This window comes from Oreochromis niloticus, linkage group LG7 (genome assembly GCF_001858045.2).
Source record: "Oreochromis niloticus isolate F11D_XX linkage group LG7, O_niloticus_UMD_NMBU, whole genome shotgun sequence".
Lineage (NCBI taxonomy): Eukaryota > Metazoa > Chordata > Actinopteri > Cichliformes > Cichlidae > Oreochromis > Oreochromis niloticus.
Window position 1 is genome coordinate 49,174,447 of NC_031972.2, and position 23,772 is coordinate 49,198,218.

The 23,772-nt window shown below is 43.3% G+C and overlaps 3 protein-coding genes and 1 long non-coding RNA gene across 11 annotated transcripts in view; 3 read left to right on the plus strand and 1 right to left on the minus strand.

The window, feature by feature from the left end:
• Positions 1 to 66: 66 nt before the first annotated feature.
• Positions 67 to 2,654, plus strand: LOC102081556 (small integral membrane protein 29). The gene is made up of 5 exons (XM_025908654.1): positions 67 to 405; positions 530 to 790; positions 889 to 914; positions 1,000 to 1,108; positions 2,340 to 2,654. The coding sequence occupies exons 2-5, from the start codon at positions 656 to 658 to the stop codon at positions 2,391 to 2,393; spliced, it is 324 nt and encodes a 107-aa protein (XP_025764439.1). The 5' UTR covers positions 67 to 405; positions 530 to 655; the 3' UTR covers positions 2,394 to 2,654.
• A 29-nt stretch (positions 2,655 to 2,683) lies between these two features.
• On the plus strand, positions 2,684 to 3,663 carry bncr (bouncer). 2 transcript variants are annotated; one of them, XM_005450901.4, is made up of 2 exons: positions 2,684 to 2,832; positions 2,950 to 3,663. In XM_005450901.4, the coding sequence occupies exons 1-2, from the start codon at positions 2,705 to 2,707 to the stop codon at positions 3,404 to 3,406; spliced, it is 585 nt and encodes a 194-aa protein (XP_005450958.3). In that variant the 5' UTR covers positions 2,684 to 2,704; the 3' UTR covers positions 3,407 to 3,663. The 2 variants fall into 2 exon arrangements, with proteins under 2 accessions (XP_005450958.3, XP_013126046.1); XM_013270592.3 differs by having other exon boundaries at positions 2,717 to 2,832; positions 2,929 to 3,663.
• Positions 3,664 to 3,995: 332 nt separating this feature from the next.
• LOC112841668 (uncharacterized) lies at positions 3,996 to 5,527 on the plus strand. 2 transcript variants are annotated; one of them, XR_001224253.3, is made up of 4 exons: positions 3,996 to 4,016; positions 4,133 to 4,229; positions 4,310 to 4,593; positions 4,801 to 5,527. It is a non-coding gene; the product is annotated as an uncharacterized LOC112841668 (long non-coding RNA). The 2 variants fall into 2 exon arrangements; XR_001224254.3 differs by lacking the exons at positions 3,996 to 4,016; positions 4,133 to 4,229 and adding an exon at positions 4,063 to 4,077.
• Positions 5,528 to 5,916: 389 nt separating this feature from the next.
• Positions 5,917 to 23,772, minus strand: part of reln (reelin) — a 97,721-nt gene continuing 79,865 nt past the window's right edge. The window contains exons 35-65 of one of the 6 annotated variants that reach the window (XM_013270584.3): positions 23,549 to 23,689; positions 23,268 to 23,445; positions 23,067 to 23,151; positions 22,791 to 22,973; positions 22,485 to 22,653; positions 22,244 to 22,349; positions 21,912 to 22,138; positions 21,504 to 21,727; positions 21,045 to 21,189; positions 20,472 to 20,730; positions 20,047 to 20,296; positions 19,790 to 19,958; positions 19,125 to 19,265; positions 18,760 to 18,937; positions 17,377 to 17,570; positions 17,014 to 17,264; positions 16,772 to 16,926; positions 16,459 to 16,673; positions 16,135 to 16,312; positions 15,855 to 16,030; positions 15,665 to 15,771; positions 15,330 to 15,572; positions 15,060 to 15,235; positions 14,898 to 14,971; positions 13,655 to 13,816; positions 13,405 to 13,562; positions 13,038 to 13,257; positions 12,697 to 12,894; positions 12,125 to 12,223; positions 9,093 to 9,098; positions 5,917 to 7,373 (exon numbers count right to left, since the gene is read on the minus strand). In XM_013270584.3, the coding sequence (XP_013126038.1) occupies positions 7,277 to 7,373; positions 9,093 to 9,098; positions 12,125 to 12,223; positions 12,697 to 12,894; positions 13,038 to 13,257; positions 13,405 to 13,562; positions 13,655 to 13,816; positions 14,898 to 14,971; positions 15,060 to 15,235; positions 15,330 to 15,572; positions 15,665 to 15,771; positions 15,855 to 16,030; positions 16,135 to 16,312; positions 16,459 to 16,673; positions 16,772 to 16,926; positions 17,014 to 17,264; positions 17,377 to 17,570; positions 18,760 to 18,937; positions 19,125 to 19,265; positions 19,790 to 19,958; positions 20,047 to 20,296; positions 20,472 to 20,730; positions 21,045 to 21,189; positions 21,504 to 21,727; positions 21,912 to 22,138; positions 22,244 to 22,349; positions 22,485 to 22,653; positions 22,791 to 22,973; positions 23,067 to 23,151; positions 23,268 to 23,445; positions 23,549 to 23,689 (5,164 nt within the window). In that variant the 3' untranslated portion in view covers positions 5,917 to 7,276. Of the gene's footprint in view, positions 7,374 to 9,092; positions 9,220 to 12,124; positions 12,224 to 12,696; positions 12,895 to 13,031; positions 13,258 to 13,404; positions 13,563 to 13,654; positions 13,817 to 14,897; positions 14,972 to 15,059; positions 15,236 to 15,329; positions 15,573 to 15,664; positions 15,772 to 15,854; positions 16,031 to 16,134; positions 16,313 to 16,458; positions 16,674 to 16,771; positions 16,927 to 17,013; positions 17,265 to 17,376; positions 17,571 to 18,759; positions 18,938 to 19,124; positions 19,266 to 19,789; positions 19,959 to 20,046; positions 20,297 to 20,471; positions 20,731 to 21,044; positions 21,190 to 21,503; positions 21,728 to 21,911; positions 22,139 to 22,243; positions 22,350 to 22,484; positions 22,654 to 22,790; positions 22,974 to 23,066; positions 23,152 to 23,267; positions 23,446 to 23,548; positions 23,690 to 23,772 lie in introns of all 6 variants that reach the window. The other 5 variants (XM_013270583.3, XM_025908652.1, XM_025908653.1 and 2 more) reach the window with 5 other exon arrangements.

Below are 23,772 nucleotides of genomic sequence, written 5' to 3' on the forward strand. Positions count from 1 at the left end.
ATTCCAGTTAGTTTTTAGTCTTACATTAAAATTTGAAAACACAAAACAATCTTGACTTTTCATTGTATGTTTCAGTATATTAAAGTTGTACAGAGAAAATGCTGATTAGATTTAATTTGCGTGTGTGTTTTTCACGAGTTACCAGTAAAAAAAACCATACGTGACATTAACTTTGAACTTCTGACTTTACTGTATGTGTGTCAAAATGTTTTAAACGTGATCATAAACATTGATGAACACGTCTGTCCAGTTCAACCAACACACCGCACTACACTGAATACACTCCTCATGGAGGAATGCTATTGAGCAAGTTGAAATGCGATCACTGTGTTTCAGTGGGTCACAAAGACTTGAAAGGATCGAGAACGACATGCATGTTCAGGTAGTCCCCAGGTAGCACATAAGGTAAGAATACATTCAAGAAAGAAAAACGCAGATATGTTAAAATGCGTCGCTGTAGTATCCTTTAATCAGCCGCCTTTTCAGTTCAGTTTGGGGCACGTAAATATTTACTGTACTGTACATACAGATTTGCTGGATCCTACATGCCACGGCGACATTTGTTTTTGCGTCTTTCTGTGGGAATGAAAGCAAAGGCACGACACTGAATGTGTCACACGGGAGCACAGCACAGACGGCTGCTATAAAAGGGACGATGGAGCAGGAAGAAATGCATCCGAACCACACAACTCCCCATATTTCACCAGCACCCAGCAAACCTGTATTTCCTGGTTACTACTCACTCATCCCTTTGGTTGTGCTCATACTGATTGGATGTATAGTGGCAGTGGTAAAAATGTTTATCTACTTCTGCACAGCTTACTTTCAAAATTATGTCTTACACATCTATTATAATTGCACTTCTGTTTGGCTTGTGCTTCTCTTTAGGTTGTTTATATCAGAAGAAAAATGAGGTAAGGTAGCTCCTGAAGTTGAAGCATCATCTTAAGCTCGGTTTGGGTTCTTTTATGTTCAGGTTTCTCTTTCTCTGTTTTTCAGATTGGACGATTTGCGGCATAGGTTGATTCCTCTGTACACCTACGACCCTGCAGAGGAACAGGAAGACTGGGGTGATGCTGGCAGGGAGGACGAGGATGCAGAGCTCAATGTAGGCACATTCTTCTAGTAGATTCAGAGGCATTAGAACGAGACTTTATATGTTTGTTTTGATTTTCATTTATGTAGTGTCAACATTAAAAATCTTTGAGGTCAGTATATGATCAGTTCGCACCACCTGCAGTTTAAAGCCTACAAAGTTTACAGTTGGCAGAAGGAACTTAAGGATCTTGCCCAGGGAGTCTTTTAAGGACAATGGAACAGCCAGGGATTTGAACCACAAACCTACACACTGGTAGACAACCCACACTACCTCCAGAACCACAGGCACCCTAAACTGGGTAGGAATAGATAGCCACAGAACAAAAGGGACACCATTAATACAAATAAAATGTTTCCATCTGTCTAAGTACTTATGATGGCATGTTGGAGATTTAGAAACATGCCCAAGCACTCATTGGTATGCAGACTGGAGCAGCCAGGGATTGAACCACCAACCTTCTGATTGTAGATAACATTCACTACTTCTGGAGCTACAGATACAGTTATACAGGGCCTTTTAAAACTACACCTAATGTCCATGTTAATTGGTGAATTTCTATAATCAGTCACATACAACAGCTCTTGTATCATTTGTTACCATGTTAGCATCCCACTAACAATTTGAACTGTAAGTTATACTTCAGCTGTACTTTTTCTGCAGCTAGCGGCGTCTGTCATTTATTGTCTACTGATTTGCTTTGACTGGTTAATACTTCTATTTGAATCTGTTTTAACTGTGCATGTGCTCACTTTCTCATCCTCGGGCTACCTATTTCTGCCCATTACTTTTATGGGGGCTGTGGTCCATGAGGTAGCATGGGTTGTCTACCAATTCCAAGGTTGGTGGGTTAAATCCTGAGCTGCTCCAGTATCTTCCAAAGAATCTATGGGAAAGATACTGAACTGCAAAGTCCTCCTGATGTACTCATTTGAGTGTGAACATTAGATAGAAAACACGTAAGCATAGGGAAACAAATACTATTGTGGATGAGGCTTATAGTATAAAGTTCTTTTAGTGTTTAAGCAGAGTAGAAAAGTGCTATATAAGAACCAGCTACATTTGAGTCTTACTTTAAATTGTCACCTTCAGTACCCATGTGTATGATTCAGTGAAGTACCCCACCAATCACATCAGTTTTAACACTTCGATTTTCAACTTCATACTCGTACCCTCATTTCCTGTGATGCACGTGGGTGGCATTGACCATTTCAGCTAATGTAGAATTTGATTTTCTTCACAGGAACCTTTGTACAAGGAGGCACAGCTCACCATTTCCTCTGGCTACGGAACATGATCACAAATTTCAGAAGAAACTCATTTAAGCAAATAAATCTTCATTTGCTGTACATGCTGCACAGCAGCAGCTTGCTGCCTGGATTCAAAGTGTATATAGAGGTTGTGGTTGAAACGTGACTTAAAGCAAACACCAGATGGCGATGTAACATTGCCTTTTTACCTCAGCTGAAATTATTTTTTTTAATAGGCTGCACAGAGTTTTATTTTAAAGGACAAAGCAAATGTTATTCCTGTGCAATAAACTGGAAGTTTAAAGCTTGAAAGCTGTTTGTGTGAATTTGTGTGTTTCTTCTTTCACGTGTGTGTGCAATGACATTAAAGATACACCTGTTTCTGATTAGCAATCAGAAGCTGGAGTTTGAAGGTTGCTTGAGTGGACACGTTTTCACATTTGGTGGGATTTTACAGAAAAAGATGGGATCACAAAGAAAGACCAGGTGAACAGCACATGCATGCAAATAACTAAGAACTATAAATGCCTTTAATTGAACTATTATTTCAGTATGTATTGTTTTGGTGTGAATTCACATTAGTCTGGGCATCCATCTGTTTAGTCCATGCTGCTTCTTGATCTCTGTCCTGCTGGTCTCAGCTGCGATCCTCCCAGCACTGGCTCTAGATAGCCTGCTGTGCTACTACTGTCCTCTGCAGCAGAAAAGCAAGCCCTGCCCCAAAACCACCAGCCAGTGTATGCCCGACCAGCGCTGCGCCATCTCCAGAGGCAACTATGGCTCCTTCCACATCTTGTCTTCTCAGGGCTGTGTGGACAGTAAACTCTGTGGCTCCCATAAAGTCGTCTCTTACCAGGGAGTCAAATACAATGTCAGCTACACGTGCTGCTGTAAAAGTCAGTGTAACATCCCGCCCAAATCTGACAGCAATCTGAAGAAGCTACTGGATTTGATTGCATTAAAAATTGATCATGTTGGGAACACAGATGGTCTTAAGGAAGAGCCTTTGGATTCATGTCCAAATAACACAAGAACAACAATACCTGTCACTGATGCATAGGCACCTTTATTGTTGAAGACTGGGGAGAGTCCTGTTAGCCACTGGTACTTAAATCTTCAGAAGATGAAAGGCATTCAGTCAAATGTCTGTCATTACTTTAAAAAAAAAAAGTTTGTATAATTTTTAAAAAATGCATTATGTGTTGTGTGACTTGTATTTATACTCCAAAGAGATGGACTTGTCAACCATCTTTCTGTAATGCCTATTTCCATATGCATGAGTTTAAAAAAAATAAATAAAAGCACTATCATTATTAAGCTTCTATTGGTGTAGCTGCTCTGTGTGAATTTAACAAGCAGGTATAATCAAAGGTGTGGCCTGTCCAGCTGGAGTCAGTGATGAGATTGGAGTTCAGCAGGAGAAGCTCTGAAACGTTTTGACTGGACTTAAAATCTCTTAAATGAGACTGTGCGAAGCTTCACACTAAAATTGGGTATAAGTTGACCTATGTTAAAGACGATAGCTGTGAAGGTGTTGTCTGTCTGTTTAATATAATTGATTTAAATGGCACTAACTTCACAGAAAAATTCAGCAGTAATGTTCTTTTACAGTAATTATGACCCAGTTGCTCAATAATCTGTAACATTTTATCTGTGAGCTATTAAACGTGGTAAATATAGTATCTAAATTCAGCTTTTACCAAACAATAGAAACTTGCAGCTAACTAACATGTAAGTTCGGCTAAGGAGCCAGTGACTTATGAATCCTGTCACCTTCACTTTTCAGCCTCTTACGGGGTGCTTCACTCTGCACAGCATTACAGTTTGGAGGTGTCGGGGAAAAAATGGCTTCTATGAAACTGTGGAAAGATGTTGCTACTGAGGTTTTCAAATTTGTTTTTGTTTTTTTAGCACTTTGAGTATCGGAGTTTCAGTTTTTCATCAGTCCACTTATTTACTGCAGGTGGTGCTGGAGCTTATCCCAGGCGGGCGGGGACATACACCCTGAACAGGCCACCAGTCTGTTGCAGGGTTAACACAGAGACGGATAACCACACATTCATACACCTGCAGCCAATTTGCAGTCACCTGTTAACCTAATGAGCTTGTCCTTGAGCTGTGTGAGGAAGCTAGAGTGCCTGGAGAAAGTTCACTGTGCTGACCAGAGTCACTCTGGAGAGTGTCGTTTAGTCCAGTTATATTTAGGAGAAGGAGACATTTCTGCAGCTGAGAGACTTCCATTAACTGGTCGGTTTGCATAAAAGAAATCTAATTTTTAAATGGCTTTGCAGCCCAGAGAGAAAAATGCAGTTGATTTATTGATTTAGTGAACTAACCATTTAAAATCTCTTTTTACTAGTGGTCTTTTGGTGTAGATGTGCAAAAACTAAACCACTGTAGTACTAAGTATGTGTTTTACCCAAAGTTTAACAGATGCTTCGCTTTTCTTTGCAGCCTGAGCATGTTGAAGATCCTGCATATCGCTGGTTTGTGGCTTTACTTCCTCCTTCCCTCTGTGCTTTGTGACAACTTGCCTTGCTTCTACAGCCCCATGCTGGAGAAAGACAAGACACCCGAGTTTGTCGTGACAGAGTGCCCTCCCAGTAAGGTGTGCTTTAAGGCAGATGGCCGCTACGGCAACCACAGCGTCCTGTCAGCCAGGGGCTGCGTGGCAAAAAAAGACTGCAGCCAGAAGCAAAAAGTCCACTTCAAGGGGACAACCTACACCGTGAGCTACAGCTGCTGTGATCAGCCGTACTGTAACTCGTGCCTGAACATCGCACTGGAACCCCTCTGTCTCACTTTAACACTTGTAACAGTGTGGGTGATGATCGGTGATGGTTTGTGAATACAGACTTTGATGAACATGCTCAGAAGACTTGCTGCAGCCTGAGCCTGGAGTAAGGCTGAAGGTCTGCAATGATGTGTGGTGAACACCCAGTCTGAAGACACTGAGGTGTGCACTCAGGTGAAAGAGAGAATTTGATCATAAATGTCTTATTAAATTTGGCTACATATCCAAGATGTACACCACCTCTTGCCCATCGTCATCAGCCAGGTTCCAGCCCACTACAACCCCGGTTGGATCGATGGCTTATGTTTTTTATTTTTTTAAACAGGTGTTTTGTTTTTATATTTTTCTGAATAAATATTTGAATAAATTGTCAAATTTGATGCCTTTTGAATGTTTTCACACACGCTTCTTTCACACACATCACACAGATATGGGGCAAGGATGGTTATGTTCTGTATTTTTCTTATTGTCATAATTTTACAGAAAATCAAAACAATTAACTGATTCCTACTCTCACGTGTCAGTTTCCAGTGATTTCTTTATGCCATTGAGTTCTATCACTGAATTAAGTACACATTTAGGAGCCACTCACTGGCTTGCATCTTTCTTTACTACTGATATGTATACAATAGATAATTTAGGGTCAGCCATACATGGCTTTAAATCTTTGTTGGGATCTGAGAGTGAGAGCCACAAATGGGCAAAGGGTGAAGTCTAAAGCAAACAAAATCCAGGCTTATTTTGCAGGAATGAAAGAGAGCAGCTGAAGCAATGTGTACAGTATGAGGTTTGGACAGTTCTTTATTTCCCTTTTATAAGGCTGCTGGGTCTCCCCATAGTGGATATACATATATATACAGGAGATTGCTATACTGAAGTTACACTGAGGGCAGAGGGTCCATATTACACAGACTTCAAAAAACAACACTAATAGAGCCTCACCTCCAGGTATCAGAAATCAGCAGAGAGAGGAAGGGGTGAGGGGGAAACAGCACAAGAGAAGAGGGAAGTGAAGGAAGAGGGGAGATGATGCAGTCCGAGAGCCTGACTCGACTGCCTAATAACTTAACACTAGAAAAAACATACAGATTTCACGCACAGTGCATCTTAAATAGGTCACGTGAAGAACCATTTACCATAAATATCTGTATTTTTCGGGAACCAACATATATAAAAAAATGATTAAAAAAAAAAAACAATTGCTGTTCAGTCTTTTTCTTTTTTTTTTCTCTCCTTATTTTCTCCTTTCCGTCGTCTGCAAATCGTTCTTTTGCTTCTTCTTCGTGTGGAGCCGGGGCTTTTCTTGCCCCGCCCCGATGTGGATAAACGAGGAAAAGGAAACAGAACCCAGCACCCAGCACAAACCGACCCTCCCCTCCCCGCCCCCTTAAAAGCATATGAATTAGTATAAAACGAACGAACAAACGAACAGAACACCACAGTCAACTCATCACAAAAAAGAACCCACAGACACACAGAACAGCAAGAACACAGTACTTTTTTTTTCCTTTTTCTTTTTTCTCTTTTTTCTTTTCTTCTTAGGGCTTGATCACCATCATTCCTCCTAATGGTCAGCATCATCATTGCAGTCGTTCTCTCCGGGTGTACTGGTTGGCAGCGGTGGAGCGGTCCTCCCACCCGGTGGCTCAGTGGAACTGGGAGGCTGCTCTCCAAACGGCTGGTCAGTTCAGCAGTGATATATTATCTCTCTTAATTTCACAGTGCGGCAGGAAAAGAAGGGAGAAGGTGAAGAAGGGGTAGAGGGAGGGGGCTGGGACCCAGAGGGAAGGGTAGAGCAGGTGGGAATGGGAATCGGAGGAACCACAGCAACAATTACAAAACAACTAGAAATCCCGACCATCCCATGGGAACAAGTAAACAAAACAGCCTCTTCACTCCTTCCTTCTGAGTTTCAATCCCGCCGACCCATGGGTTTGGGAAGGCCTTGATTGGCTGGAGCGTAAACTGATTGGATGTCCCGTGTTTGTGGCAGAGGGGTGGGTAAAGATGGGCGAGGGAACTCTAAGGCTGACTGGAATCCACTGGATGGGTCTCAACAGGATGAGAATAAGGATGGTGTGTGGCAGGTCGATGTGTGGTTGGCACGTCAGAGGATGAAATCCCTACTCGCTGGGTTCAAGCACGGCGCTGCAGTGCCCGCCTCTTGCGGCTATAGTAGTGACGCATGCCGGTCTGTCTGGCAAAGTTCATCATGTAGTTCTGTTTACGTGTGCTGCAGGGATACAAAGACAGTAAAAAAAAACAAAAACAGAGGGAGGGAAAGAGGAGGGGTGTGAACGTTAGCGACAGAGTAAAGAGCTGCTGCAAAAATCACACATTCCCATGCACGCACTCGAAACCATGCACTCACACGCACAAATGGCCGAATGCAGCTTCCGCACTCTCTCACATCCAGAGTCATGCTGGCTATTTTTTTTTTTTAAAGTCACGTTTCAACCACAACCTCAAACACTCAACGATTGCATGGATCCCACAGCTCAGAGAATGGGTGGCGCTACTAGATTTCATTACACTCTGCACAAATGAGAGGCAGCTAGATGGTGAATATGGCACTACAATTAGCTACATGTATCCATCGACTAGACCAAATGTAACACGACAAGACAGAAGACACAGGAGTCTACAGACACACTAAAACATATACTAGGGAGAAACTCTGACACTGAGTGTTTGAGGTCAGAGGAAACAAAATAATAAGAATTTTAAAAATAATTTTAAAAAGCCATAAAGTGCAGGGTGGTGAGGGGGAACGGGTGGTTTTAAATCTAAGTAACAGAGAAAAGCTGCAGTAGATCATTCTTGCTTAGCCTGTTCATTGCCTCTTCCATCCAGCAGGGCGGTGCCAGTGAGCCAGGAGTGCAGCCAGGGCAGGCAGGGGGGGCCTCTGCGAAGCAGGGGGGAAGGGAGGGGGGCAGGAAGGATAGTGCGAGGTAGGTAGATGCCAGTGGGTGTGATGGTTGATGCTGTACAGGCGAATGGTAGCGATGTGTGTGTTTGAGAGCACGTGTGCATGCTGGTGTGTTTCTGACTTGTGGTCAGAAACCAGAAAGAAGTGAGGAGGAAGCTCCTGGCTCAGAGTTATGTTGTCGTCGTCCTCGGACAGACAGCCATGAATGAAAAATAAAACGATGGAGGGCTATCGCGACAGTCGATCCGTTAAAGCCATGCAAGGACGGAGGAGTCTAATGAAACTCTGGTCAGCTGTGAGTTCATTTGAGGATAAGGATGTGAGATGCCCTGCACTGCAACTGATGCTGATGTATGGAAGAAAAGATACATCGTCATTCACTGCTGAGGCTTGTGTGATAATAAATAAACTTCAGCAAACAGTAATCTTTTTCAGGTCTGCTTGTGAATCAGCAGCCTGTTGTTGAGGTGGCAGCAAGAACAAAACAGACAGATACAAGTATAGTGATGGATTACATCACACATATACACACAAACACACTACCATTGACATTTGTGCATGTAAATTGTTACATTTAAATGCCGCAGTGATTGCATATTCAAATCATAGCCGCTTTATTTGGAACTTTTGTGACCTTGTGTCGAACCATTTACAAAAAAAAAAAAAAATGCATGTCAGCAGAAAATTTACCAGCACTGTTCAGGATTTGTTTATCCATCCATCCACTGAATTTTCATGGATATTGTTGTACTCCCTGTGCTAAGAGCTGTCTTTTAAAAACTGTGTGTTGGGTCATTTTGTCAGCGAGCCTCCAGCTGAACACTGTGAGCAGCTGACCTGCCCTTTGACCTGCCTGTGGGGGCTTACGTGTTGGAGAGGGCATGGAGATGACCATGGTGGTGATGGCGAGGGCTGCGGTGTGTATGTGAAATCAAGGGTGTCTGCGGTGTAATAGGGAGAACAAAAGGGGCTGGGAGGAGGATGAGGGAGGGGGCTGCATTCAGGAAGAGGCGGAGAACTTACCTGACACTACAGCCATGCCAGAGGGAGCAGAATACAGAAGAGAGCAGAGGTTAGAGCGCGAGAGGGGAGAGGCAGTAGGAAGGGACTGCTGTCTCGTAGAAAGGTCTGGGAGGGTATGAGCCCCAGCCTGGGGAGGCGAGGGGCCCAAAGTGGGGAGAAGGGAGGAAGAGAGGAAGGCAGAAAGATAGTCAGAGGTTCAAGGAAGAAACAAGAAAGCGTGAGAAAGACAGAGAGAGTGAGGAAGGAAACAAAAAACATGAAAGAAAATGGAGAACAAAAGAGTAGGCAGAACAAGTGAGGAAACAGTAGAGAGATGTAAGATGGAGATATAACCACAGGCAGAGGTGAAGAAAGAGAGCAAGATACACAGCAGTAATCCATCCATTGTATGCCAAAATGGTAAGACAAACAGGGAAAGAAAGGGGAAAGATGGGAAGAAAGGAAAAGAGGAGGAAGAAGATGCGGAAGTACGGTAGGAATATAAATGTGGCACAAGCAAAAGGAGCGAGCATGACCGCATGATCGAAGGCATTGGTGAGGTGAGGGGAGCAAGGAGGCAGGGAGGAAAAGCGTGTGAAGCAAAAGAAAAAGATTGAGCAGGAGGATTGAGAGGAGAATGTGCGAAGGAGTGGTGAACAGAGAGAAATAAACAGCAGAGCAAAATGTGAGGATCGCGGTCACTCCTTTCAGCAGACACTGTTGAAACCGAGCGAGTGCAAAGGAGGGAGTGGGACAGGTCGCGGCCATGTAGACCAGGGACAGCTCAGGTTAGGCATAAATGTGTGTGTCTTTATGGGTCGTTATTTGTGTTTGTGTGCAACTTTGCATAATCTGGAAACCACATGGCTGTTGTATGCACCATCTGAAATGCTTTGGTTGAACATCTGAATGACCAATCAGCACCTGCATGTGAGGGAATTTAAGCTATTTCCCAGAACAACATGCAGACAATGTATTGAACATGCTTAACAATATGCTATAGACCATGTTCATGATATCTTCAGTGCCCTGCAGAATCTCCACTTCTCCATTTAAAAAAGAAAAAAAAAGCCTGTCATTAGATTTAAACACTGGAATCGACTTAAAACAGACTCATCCAGGTTACGAGCTACAATGTAACACACATGTAGAAAATGGGAATGAAAGACAGAGAAAAACAATCAGTGAAAAGGTTCAGTATCCACAAGTTCAGTGAAATCAAATTTAAGAACAGCGCATTACCTAAAAGAAAGAAATACAGTAATGTAGTTTTTAGATGAAATGGATGTGACACCTAAAAACAAAGAAGACTGGTCAGACTGTGAGTTCACAGCGGAACAAAAAGACACTTTTTAATAGATGTGAAGTGGCCATCACACTTTCCCCTGTTTTACATGGAAGACAAGAACGATCCTGTTCTCCATCTGTACCACATGTGGATGATTTCAGTTGCATTTTTTTATAGAGTGCCATTCACAACAAGAATCATCTCAGAACCACAGACCGTGCTAAAGACGGATGTAGCTGCACTGAAAGTAGTTTGCAGAGTCCTGCTAATTTTAAAGCCTTGAGCTGAGCATTGTGTTCCTAGTCCACAAGGTAGCGACTTGCTAACTTCAAGCTAGCATCGAATGATGCAAACCACATCTTATTTTCTAGTGTACCTTAGGTCAGATCATAATTTACAAACAAGCATCATATATTAAAGAAAACTAGTGATAAAAGCACAAACACAGAGAGCAGCTGTACTGGTAAACTCACTGGGCACCTAGCTAGTACTGGGTTGGATCCCCTTTGGCCTTCAGAACTGCCTTAATTCTTCAAAGCATAGATTTAACAATGGGTCTATACTGACATGACAACATCACACAGTTGCTGCACATTTACCAGCTGCATATCCATGATGCAAATCTTCCACTCCATGTGGTGACTGTGGAGGCCATGTGAGTACAGTGAACTCGTTGTAGAGTTCTGGAAACCAGTTTCAGATGATGTGAGCTCTGTGACATAGCATATTATACTGGTGGAAGAGGCGATTACAAGATCAGTCCACGCTGGTCATAAAGGGATGGTTGTGATCAGCAAAATACTCAGGTAGGCTGTGGCATTTAAATAATGCTCAACTGATACCAGAAGGCACAAAATGCCAAGAAAATATCTCCCACACCATTACATCACCACCATCATATAAGGCAGAATGTATCCATACATTCATGTTGTCTAAGTGAAATTCTATCCTACCTCTCCTATGTTCCTGCAAAAATTCATCTTCCACTGTCCAATTTTGGTGAGAGAAAAATCCCATGGAGAAAAATGATGACAGCAGGGATGCATCTTGGAAACCCAGATACATGTATGACCACAAACCCATTACTGATGGGCATTACAAAAAAAATGCAGGCTTAGGTCTCAGATCAGTAGGCTACATCCATCATTTATATACAGTCTGTGTTTAGGACCTCACGGAGAATCTGAACAGTGATGCACAAGGGACAGATAACTGCAAAATGGCGATAGTAACGGTAAATCAAGGGTGGATATGTCAACGTGATTTCCATTTAATAAGAGATTTAGTGAAAAAATAAATGACACAAGGTGTATAATATGTTGTAACTGCTTCTTGACAACTCAGTGGAAAAAAAAAAATTACTGATAAGCTGTTTGCGTGGAAGATGCATGGATTCTACAAAACACTGAAAATATGATGACTTAACAGCAGGCGTTGATCTGCTGAACACAGAACAGCCATCCACAGACATTACCCATCACCGCAAAGCATGCTGCACTAAAATTTGTGCCCTGATTGCCTGACACCAGAAGCTGCGATTAGCATATAAAAGAAAGGGATTTCTCAGGAGTTTAGTTGTGGGTGGCAATCAGCGCACACCTTTGTGCTATCTCTATCCCTGTGTGAGGGTGGAGTGCAGAGGGAACCATTTGTACAGTTGAGTCTGAGGCAAAGGTAGCGTCGGGGGCAGATCAGGGCTCTGTGGGGGGCCAGTTTGGGTGGGGGTAGGAAAGAGCCAGATGCCAGCTGGGAATTGGGTACTCACAGAACTACTTCCACATGGTCCAACGCCCACTGGTCGTGTCCTGCACCATCGTGTCTTGGCTGCCACCATCGCAGCATCACCCCTTTAACCCTCGCCTCACTGGAGAGACCATGGAAATGATTGAAGTGTCAGTGAGGGGCAACAAGTTTGTCAGGGTTTATATCAGTGTTACACCAACCTAATGGCGTTTATCATGCAGGTAACTGTTTATTAAACACACTGTACTTACTACCTTACAGAGTTTTTTCAACTATTCATTTGTTATAAATAGAGTTAAAAGTTCCCAGATGAATAAAAGGCCACTTCTCAGAAACGTTTACGTTTTAGAGCATAGTAGTTATTAAGAATTACTCAACATGAATGTTGTATGACTTACTAGCTGCTGCGGAGGGTTATTAAAACTAAGAAAATCATTGCACTTTATTAATGATGAAATAAAAAGCACACGGTATTAGTTAAACATTTAAAAGGCCAAATACAAAAAATCCTATAAAACCGTGCATTAATGAAGAATTGCTCCATTTAAATTAAGTATATAACAATGTGTTTCTGGATTTGTGTGCATCACTTACAGAGGAATGTTGTAGGAAACTCTCTGAGCCTTTATGAAGTCTTTGGGCTGGTGCTGGGCGATTACATGCCAGCTGACTCCATTATTGATGCTGTATTGTAGCAGCACGGCCCGGTCAACTGTGTCAGCTTGATCTAAAGCTATGTTACAGCTTTCCGTCTGTGCCACGCTGCCGATCTGCAGCACAAACATGATCTTACTGTAAAGGAAGAGAAGAAAGGAATAGAAAAGATTAGAAAAAAGCGTATTCTGTGGAAAAACTATTTTTTGTGCTTCTGACTGAAGCAAATTGGCCTGTATCTGTATGCAGTGAGTTTATTTATGTTTTGGTAGTACCTGTACCTAGCTCTAGTGAGGTCCAGCGGTTTAGTAACTGCCTGCCTCATCTTACAGCCATTAAAGTAGAGTGAGTCTCCGTGGGCGTGCGGTGACAGCTGCCCACATCCACTGCCCACTCCACCACCCTGGATCAGCTGCCAGCTCTCCTGAGACACGCTGCCTGATTCAAAGTTGTCCTTGATGGAGCTGGGCAGGTCACTGCTGGAGAGGGAGCAATCGTCACCTGTTGGAATAAGTAGAAGCAGAGGGGAAGAGACAAATATTTAGTCCCTTTGACCTTTTTCTACATCATGTTACTTCACAGAGCCTATTTCTGCTTAACAATTCAACTGATTTAAAAAAAGCTGTGTCTCTAATACACTGAACATACCATGGTGCCCCTCATCACAAATGCAGACTACTCCACTAGTACAGTAGCCGTGGCCACTGCAGAGCCCCGGGCAGGCCTCGCCGATGTAAACATGGTCCACTGCCCAACTCTGCCGCTCTCCTGTTCCATCCTTTTGAATCCAGCGGAACTGGGTAGCCCTGGAAATATAGGACAAATCACAAAAGCCTCTTACTACTGCAACGTAAAGAGCTGTTGATATGTATCACTTTAAAAAAAAAAGAGTGTGTACCCTGAGGAGACATGATCTGGTAGCTGGACCGTGACCCTGGTCCATGTTGAGCTGTTGACTGGACTATAGATTGTGGATTCGTGGAATTGGAAAGGGGAACAGCCCACGTTGTTAACTGATGAAGGGAGGCACTCCGACTGCACCAGCTGCCATGAGTCAGACCTAAGAAGGGAAACAGTCGATATATAGTAGATACTAGGAGTGAGGGGAATACATTCATACAGCATGGTGTTGCAATATTTTGTGTGGCAATATTGGATTAATACAGGGCCCCCAAAATATACTTTTTTTTTTTAATTTAATAAATTGAAAATAAAACAGAGGGCAACGAAATCCTGAGATAATGTTAGCAGAGCAAACTTACATTGAATCAACTCTACCGAAAAAACCATCCAACACTGGACACGCTTAGCTACACAAAGGTGTCCCCTGATGTAAAAGCATGCTAAACAGCTCAGTCGTGCAAGTGAAGATAGGACAGAATTGCTGCCGTCTGCGGATTGCATTGACTTTTTTCACATCCTGCAACTCATTGCAATTTTATTGGTGACTAAATGATGGCACAGAGCTTGAGGGTGCTGCACATTTACCAGTTTTTATTGCAGAAGGTTAAGTTAGAAGTTGCCTGAAAGGAGGCAACCTTTCTGCAGACAGTCACAGTTTGACTTGGACTGACTGCAGTCACTCTCAGAGAGATTGTCCAAGGTCTACAAATAAGTGGTGTCTAATTTATGAATGCAGACATGTTGACGTCAGTTTGAATGAGTTTTTGTCAATGAGCACAACTCGTCTCGTCCGATTTCTGTCTGATCATATCAAAACAAGCAGCATTTCCCAGAAACAAGGGAAAAAAGAAGCAACCCGCTTATATCCACTAACATGAATTACAAATAAATCAAATAAATATGTGTTTCTTAACTCTTGACTTGTTTTTTGGGTGGAAATATTTAAATATTTAAACATAAACAAAATGGACATGAGTTCAAAGCATCACTGGCATTATAAAGTTTAACTTAGTGGGCATAATTTGAAGTTGAAAAAAGGTGACAAATCACAATATTTGTTATTGCAATACTCGGCAGATGGCATAATGTTAGAAATCAGAATAAAATTGTATTGTGAGTGAAGTATTATGATAATATTGTATGGTGGGGTGTCTGCGGAGTCCCAACCCAACTAGATACCAGAGCTAGCAGGAAATGGGACACATTTAATTACTAGCATCAGGCTGTGATATTCTTACCTTGCATCCTTCCTGTACTGCAGCAGGACAGAATGATGGTCTTCACAGGTGTCTGCCTCACAACCAACAACAATCTACAACAGCAAGAGGTATAAGACACCAACTAAGACTAAAAGACGTAAGATAAAAGACCGACATTACAGTAATCTTTCAGTTCTGTACCTTGAACTGTAAAATATATCCAGGCTGCACAATGAGCTCTCGAGTGGCCAGGATGTTGTGTGTCTTATCTTGGTTCTTGTTGGGCCAGTACAGGTGAAAAGAGGGATTTCCACAGAAGCCGGCTGTACGAACGGCATTAGGGTAAAAGCTCCAGCTTTCCTCGTGGGAAACACCCTCTAGCGAAGGGCAAAGAAACAGGTGGTTTCCATCATATTTACTCATTGGTCATGCCATATTAGCGCCTAATCGCATAAAATCATACAAACTCACCGTCATCAAACGTGTCGAGCAGGGTGGATGGGTTGATGTCCGACCCTCCCACTAATATGTTATCTATGGCCCACTGAGCTCTTTCCAGGCTCGGGGTGGCGAGGCCAGAGGAAATGGTAAAAGGCTGCCACCAGCGCAGGCGAGTAGCATTGGTTAGAGCTCCTTCGGGCAGCACGATGTAGTCTCTTCTCACCGACACATACTTCAGATAGTCCATCTCATGCAGCAGCGTCCAGGACACACCTGAAGAAGAATTAAAGGCAGAATGAGACATTTAAAGACCAAAAACAGATAGAAGAGGAACAAAAAAAGGAAAAAACACACAGTGACTCCACCTCCATCAGTAGAGTAATCCAGCAGCACTCCCTCTTTACGACATGTTGGACGGTGGCACATGGTCATGTTATCTTCACTTCCAATCCTCGCCCAGTATTCCACAAACCTGCAAAAAATAAACACGGATTTAACAATAAACCTGTTCTTCTTGTAACTTAAAGCTGTCATTGAAAGAAGTTAAATACTGACTTGGCTCCCCGTAGATCCAGATCAACAGTGACAGCCTGTCTGGCATCAGCCCCACCGAAATACAGGGCTGTCCCCTCTACCAACACACCACAGTCTGTACAGGGCTTACCACCCTCCAGCACCTGCCACTGAGGACCTGTTGCCCCTTCCCAGTCAAAACGCTCCTTTAGAGTAGCCTACAGGGTAAACACACACAAATGCGCATGTATTTAAATCACGACCTGCTTCTTTTTTTCTAGTCTGTCTTTCCCAGGAGGAAAAAAATATGTATCAAAGCTACCTTAAGAGCAGTGCTAGCGTAGCAGTTTGGTCCAGTGAATCCTGGATCACAGAGACAGCGCTGATCCAGACAGTCTCCGTGCCCCCCACAGTGACCGTCGCACGCTGGCCCGATGTAAAAGTTCTCCACACCCCACTGAATGTCTGAGTGCTGCTGGTAAAAGCGGAACCGCACCGCACTTAAGAAAAAGACAAGATAGATTCGTTGAGTAACATGCATACAATTTTCAGCAACAGTAATGTAACTTATTCATAACTGTATGTGATGGTGCTGCAGTTAAACATGTAGCAGCTCCGGTGGCATTGTTGATGTGAAGTGACTTACGTGTCAGCCAGACTTTCAGGCAGAGGATAGACTACCCTCTTCCAGCCGTTAGCGGGGAAGAAGACTGACGGCTGGGAGACCTGACCACCACAGCGGGGGTCAGCAGGCAGGCACTGAGGGACCAGGTACTTCCAGGTCACTCCAAAGTCTACTGAATACTGAATGTGAACTTGCCGATCTGCGTGACGCTCTGGCAAACTGCAGCCAACAGCGATCTGAATGAAAACACAGACATTAACAAACAGTGATTAAAAAGGTGTAGAGCAAAAAACAAATAAATGATTTGACAGGTTACTTTAGAATCAGTGGTTACCTTGAACTGCATTACCCAGCCCTTATCTGGAACAATATCATGAGTGACAGCATACACCTCTCTACCGTCGGCATTTCCGCACACCATGACCCCGTCAGGAGAGCCACAGAAGCGCTGCACCGAGCAGTCCTCTGAGAACAACCAATGATCGCTCACTGAAAACAAAGAACGTTAAGAGAAGAAAACATAAGTTGCTGCTAAGAAGAAAAAAATTTAAAACGCAGTGATTGACTGAACAATACCTATTGGCGTTTCTTCCTGCTCGCTCAGCTGACCTATCCTTCCTAAAGTCCCATCAGCAGGAGCCCTCTCATGGTTAGGCAAGGCCACCCCTCCAAATGTATCAGAGATCTGTGCCCGCGGGTCAGAGCCAGCGATGAGGACGTTATCTAGAGCCCAATCGCTGTGGTCTGCTCCGTCATGCTGAGGCTGCCACCAGCGCACACGTACTCCTTCCTGACGGGCAGCAGGGGGCAGCAGCACATTCACAAACCTGAACAGATGATAAGATAAAGACATTCACACGTATCCCGTTTCTCTCCAGCTGTGTGCAAGCAGGTATGTCCATTGGAGGCAGGTAAAAAAAAACAAAAAACAACCCATACCCAGGTTTGGTGTACAGATCATAAAAGATTTCCGTCAGCAGATGCCAGTTGATGCCCCCATTCAAACTGTACTCCAACAGGACGCCCTGGTTGCGGTTACTCGGCGGGACCATGCAGCCGTACATGAAATAGAACTGGATGAACTCGGCGTTGGTCAGGTTCAGGTCCACTGTTACCAGCTGACGGCTGCAGCTCTGTGCACACATAAAGAAATTTGAGCCATTTGGATATTTGGAATCGTGTTTCTAAATGGATGACGTTTTTAAATAAATATCAAAAAATCAGCATGCAATCAATCACAATCTGTTGTTTAATTACAGAACATAACAAAAGCAGTATAACGAGGTGTAAATAATCATCATAGATCCTAATGTTAGATGTAAACAGCTGCTCTCATGATTTTTCTCTGGCCGTGTTCCTCCCAGATTAACATCAGCCTTCCAATAAATATTCACTTACAAGACCTCTCTAAATGTCTAGGGAAAGCTTCAGCTGCTCGTAAAGGCTGACAGCTAGTTACTTTCTGGTTTTCTTTTTCAATCATCTGTTTGCTGCACTGCATCTGCAAAGTCTGCCACAGTCTTTGTCATGTTTTAGATTTTTATTTTACTCCATTGTTGTCTAATTCTTCCTTTTCCATTGTTTGTGTCTGATTCAGTCCACCAGTCCTTTCCTACCCTTCTAAACCTGTATCAATTTAGTCTATTTGTCTTCTTCAGTCTCTGTCAGTTGTCATCTCATCTCCTCCCGCAGTCCCTGTATTATCCCCTTCTTTTTATTCTGATGGTTCCCTGTTTCTCCTTTGTTTTTGATGCTTTGTTGGATTTTTTTGCCACCTCTATGCACTGTTTTTCTTAACCTTTAAAATCTGTTCAGATAAAGTTCAGATGAAGATATGACCCAGTGGAGAAAAAGACAATCAGAGAATTACCAAAACAGGAAAAAAATGTGCAGAAAGAGACATGTCTGTCTAAGATTAACAATTTCAATCTGCACAAATGAGAACATTTACTTGTGTTCACCCCTGTGTGCACTGCCCCCTGTAGTATAGCTGCTTTCAGCTCACTTATTCATGAGGGGTCACCACAGTGGGTAGCTCTGCATATTATATGTTTCCTAACACAATCCCCAAAGGATCTGTATCACCTCCTGGGCTTGAAGCCTTCACTTGTTTGGTGAATGTGTGTGAACCCACAACACTTGTGGAGCCACTTGAAATTTTTCATCAGGTAAAAAAAAAGAAAAAAAAGAAGCTATTGCAGGTAATGGTTTACAGCTAAGGGTTACAGACATTCGTTGCTTGTGTCCTATTGTTTAATGGTTTTTATATCATAAAATGAGGAAAACGGAGACTCAAACAACAAAGGTGCTTTGTAGACTTACCCCACTGAAGTGCAGAGCAGCTCCAGAAGCCACAGCCCCACACACAGTGCTGAGTTTCCCACCAGTGAGTACGTGCCAGTGACTGAGCGAGGGAGCTCGACTGAAGCTGTCCTTCAGCTGGGAGGGCAGAGGGACCACGGGCTCATCGCAGTATTCTCCACCCCACTCGGGGTCACATCTGCAGACACAGATCAGCAGATACTAATACAAGCTAGCCTTCAAAGTATAGTGAACTTGATGAGTTAAACATCGCAACAAAAACACCTTTTTTACAACTGTGAGTAAATAAAAGCAGCCCAAATATTATTCTATATACAAATTTAGGCAATTTTAAGCAGAACACTTATTGTGCTGCTGGCGCTTACACGCAGGAGCTCTGTTGGCAGCGTCCATGTCCAGAGCAGATATCTGGGCAGCCATCTCCGATGTAGAGGTTGTCCAGAGCCCAGGTCTGCTGCTTGTCAAAGGGAGCCTGCTGGTACCATCGGAACCTTGTGGCTGGAGACCTAACAATATAAATTAAAGTCGGAGATACACATCATTTAAAAAAGAATAAATCATACTGGAGCAAAGTATGCAAGCTAGTTCAAGCAGACAACTCAGGGTGTACCAGACACACTCTGTAACGCATCTCACTGTCCTGTAATGTAATATACCAAAAACAACTTCCTACTTTGGCAGTCTATTTAACCTGCACATTTTCTCTTCTCTCCTTCTGTCATGTCGGTGCTGCTGCTCCATTGTTCCCTGCTGCTTTAACTGCATCCACCCATGGAGGCGATGTTTGATTATCAAACCCCAATTACTCTGCATATTATGTCTGTTGGGAGTGATGAGTTGGCACATATAGATGCTAAACTGGAACTATCTTTTTCAGCTGTTATTTCAAATGCGACTCATCTGAATTAGATCATACTGTAACTGTTACAGTACAGCCACTTCTTTTCCCCCTCAAACACAAGAGAATATTGTAGAGTTATGATGATACATTTGTTCCTGTTTCTGAATAAAAGAACCAGCCTGCGCTGACCTGGCATATGACGGGATAGGCAGGGTGACACGACCCCACTTGTTATAGATATCAGAAACCAGAAGTCGCTGCAGAGTGTACGAAGAGCAGTCGGGGCTTGTGGGCAGGCAGTCTCTGACCACAGGCTGCCAGGTCAAACCAAGATCCAGGGAATATTCTAACTCTACAGCTGCAGAGAAACCAAAGAGGTTAATTTCTTTACTCCACTTATTTTCTTTTAATACTGTACCAATAATGGCTTTATTAATAATACTTACAGTAGCAGGAGTTTGTGACAGAGCAGGAGGCAGAAAAGTCAAATTGGATGAATGCATCTTGACCCAGACTGATGTCAGTGGTGACGGCATAGCGTGTGTTGGACTTCTCAATAAAAGCAAAAGCGGGTCCGTCTGAGCCACAAACAGGCATTCGGGTACCTCCTGGGTGGAGGAGCCATGAACGTCCATCGATTGAGGAGAAATCATCTTCTAGTGGTCCCCAGCCACTGGCGCTGCCACCTACCACCACCTATAGATTAAAAAAAGCAAATGTTTCCTTGGTCAATGCAAACAAGGAAGGAATAAAAAGTAAATTAAAAGTTTTAGGATAGTTTAGATAGATAATAATCTTTTTTCAAACCAGTATTTAATTATAAATGATTGAAACACTTGATGAATGGCTGTTTGGATGATTATCAGTGTACCTGATCAATGACCCATGGGCTGTAAAAGTGTCCATTTTCAGAAGGTTGCCACCACCGGAGGCGAGTGGACGTGGTGCGGGCTCGCAGTGGGATCTCCAGGGCCACCAGACGAGCCTGATTACTGCTGTTGCTAAAGAGGAATTCCTGCAGGAGTCCCCAGGTCAGACCTCCATCCACAGAGAACTGCAGCAGGACCGGCTGAGAACGGGGGTCCGGTGGTGCTTTACCACAACCGAGGCGTAGGAAGAACTGAACAAACCTGAAGAGCCCAACAATCAACATATGGGAATTAGCGAGATTCAAAGAATGCAGGAGAGGGTGATTCATTTTCCTAAGGACTTACATGATGAACTGGGACTGTTGTGGAGGGCTGCCCCAATAACCTTATAAGGACATAAAATTAATAATGAGAAGAATTGAGTTCAACCTGTTGGTGGGGCCCTCCACAACAGTCCCAGTTCATCATGTAAGTCATTAGAAAAATTAATCACCCACTCATCAAATAACTGATGCAACTGATCAGTTATTTGGGAAAAAAACATAAATGTTTATTGCATTCAGATGTAGGTATACCTGGCATTTGACAGGTCCATGTCATTGGTGACCAACATGCGTAGGCCATCCTCACTGAAGAACAGGTGGTTCCCACTTGACATGATGCCACACTTCCTGGATGGTTTTCCACCGCTCAGGAGTCTGAAGTGCTCAGCGGCTCCCCCTACAAAAGAGGAAGTGGAAAGTGTGTAGAATTTACAAACATGCAAAACTTTTTTGCAAACAATACATGAAACATAATTAACATAACAAGAGTAAAAAAGTGGAAAAATAATGCCTTAAAATGTTCTGGAATTAACTAATTTTCACTACAGTGAGTGAAATAACAGCCAAAATGCTCACATGCTATTTCACATGGTGACAGAAGGTGATTTCAAGCAGCCATAAAAGTATAAACTTGACTTCTGATGACTCGGATCCGTAATTAGAATCTAAATTTAAATGTAAGATTTAATATGCTTCTATATGTTGTTGTACCTTCAAAGTCCTCTTTAAGGAAGTCAGGATTGGGGGTGTCAGGCACAGAGCAGTCAGGTCCAGAGTAGCCAGTGTCACATACGCAGTGACTACCACCCACACAGGCTCCATGACCATTACACATGTCCTGACACTGTGGGCCAATGTAGATGTTGTCTAGGGCCCATGTTGGAGGAGAAGAACCAGTTGAGAAGAAACCTTGATACCAACGGAACCTCACTGAGCTATGAAATAAAAAAGAAAACTAAGGATTAATGAGGCAGAGAGACAGACAAACAGACTGCATGCAGCAAGAAACTCATTAAGGAACGGTATACGTATATTCAAATTTGTTATGTATGTATTTGTTATGTACGTATAGTCAAATTTGTTAAATTTGTAATGTATTTAAACCGTTATAGTCCTTACCCACAGAGGCGGAGTTTGCCAAACTGAATGACCTCCCTTCTCCAGCCCTGAGTAGTGCCAGGGAAATAGATACTGGCAGGGTGAAGCTCTGTGGAGCAAAGCGAGGAGGGCTGTGGTCCGCCTGCACACAGTGGAACCAAGAGGTGCCACGTGGCACCAAAGTCCCGTGAGAACTCAAGACGCACGGGGTAAGCAGAGGAGCTTTCAGCTGTGCAGCCCACATTAATCTGGAGAGACACATACAAACAACATGAGTGAGGATGACAAGCCAGGATTTATTTGTTTTTACTGTAAGATTTACAGCCGTTGCTTTGATCAAAAAGTCAGTGTACCTCAAACTGGATGATGGTGTTCTCATTTACATCAATATCCCTGGTGGTAATAGAGTGCTCTCCAAGCTCACTGGAGACAAACACCATAGCTGACTCATCCTCCTCCCTGCATCAATCACACACACAAAGTTCATTTAGGGTAAAATTATATTTTGCATGTTTCATCATCAATGAAAGCACAGACGAAGCAAAAACCCAAACACAGTCATGAATGACACTGTCACTGTCAACAAGTTCTTACAGGCCAGTCTTCTGGTAGGGGCAGTAGAGACCAGTGTTTCCCCCTGGAGAGAACAGCCAGTTGGACTCATTGGGGCCTTCCTCAAAACTGTCTATCACCACTGGGGGGTTGTGCAAGGAGCTGCCATCAATGATGAGATCATCTATCACCCACACCTCCTCCTTCTTGCCTAAAGGGGATAATATTGTGGAGATTAAGCACTCACTCTGAAAATTTGACTTTCTGAGTGGGAAAGCAAATGTGAGAACAATAGTTGTAATATGGATGAGAGAAATCTGAGCATGAAAGTGGTGGTTTCATACTCACCGCTGTTGTAGGGTTGCCAGAGTCTGAACCGAGTGGCGTTGGTCTGAGCGCTGGCTGGCAGTGGCAGGTGGAGGAAGAGAGTGTCAGTTGAAGCTGGGAAGTAAAACTCATCTAAAAGCAGCCAGCTGATTCCTCCATTCACAGAGTACTGCAGCAGCACTGAGTGTGAGCGCTCTGGCACACCTAGAGAGACCCAAAAGGATGTACTGTTATACTCGTATGACTTTAATGTGTTGTTTACAAAAATGTAGCTATAAAAAGTGAGTTTTGCAGTACCTTTAGTGATGAATTTGAAGGAAAACTGGATATAGAGAGTACTCGTGCAGTCAAGATCCCGCGACACAATCATTCGCAGACCATCCTGCAAACAAACAAGTTTGTTGTTGGTCAGTTCGGAAATATCAGTGATCTAAAGAGTTCAAGCTGTATCTGTTTGATTCAGCTGCCTCTTCTCTGCGTGGTGTTTAGGATGCCTACCCCTTTGAAAATAAGAGCGGTGCCAGACTTAAGAGGCTCTCCGCTCAGAGTTCCCCTCTCGGCTCCATAAACTTCAGGCCAGGTTTCCTGTTGCAAGTTCTCATTAAAGTCCTCTTTTAGCACAGATGGCAGTGGGGCCAAAGGCACACAGTGCGCCCCCCCATAACCCTTATCACACCTGTGTGAGCACCGAAGAAAACAAAGTTAAGAAGGATTTACATCTATGTAAAAAGAGCGACTTTAAATGAATGAACTGTGTAGAAAAGCAATCTTTTACATACACACAGTGTCCGTTGTCACAAAGACCATGTCCAGAGCACATCCAGGGGCAGCCAGGAGCAAGTAGCACATTATCTAGAGCCCATCCTTCTGCTCCGGGGGTGAAATGGGTCTGAATCCAGCGGAAGCGAGTTCTAGGGGAACTGAGATCCAAGAGTTTGTAGCTCAGAAGAGTAGCTTAAGAAAAATACAGCAATTCTCTCTACTGTGTTTTAGAACATAAAAA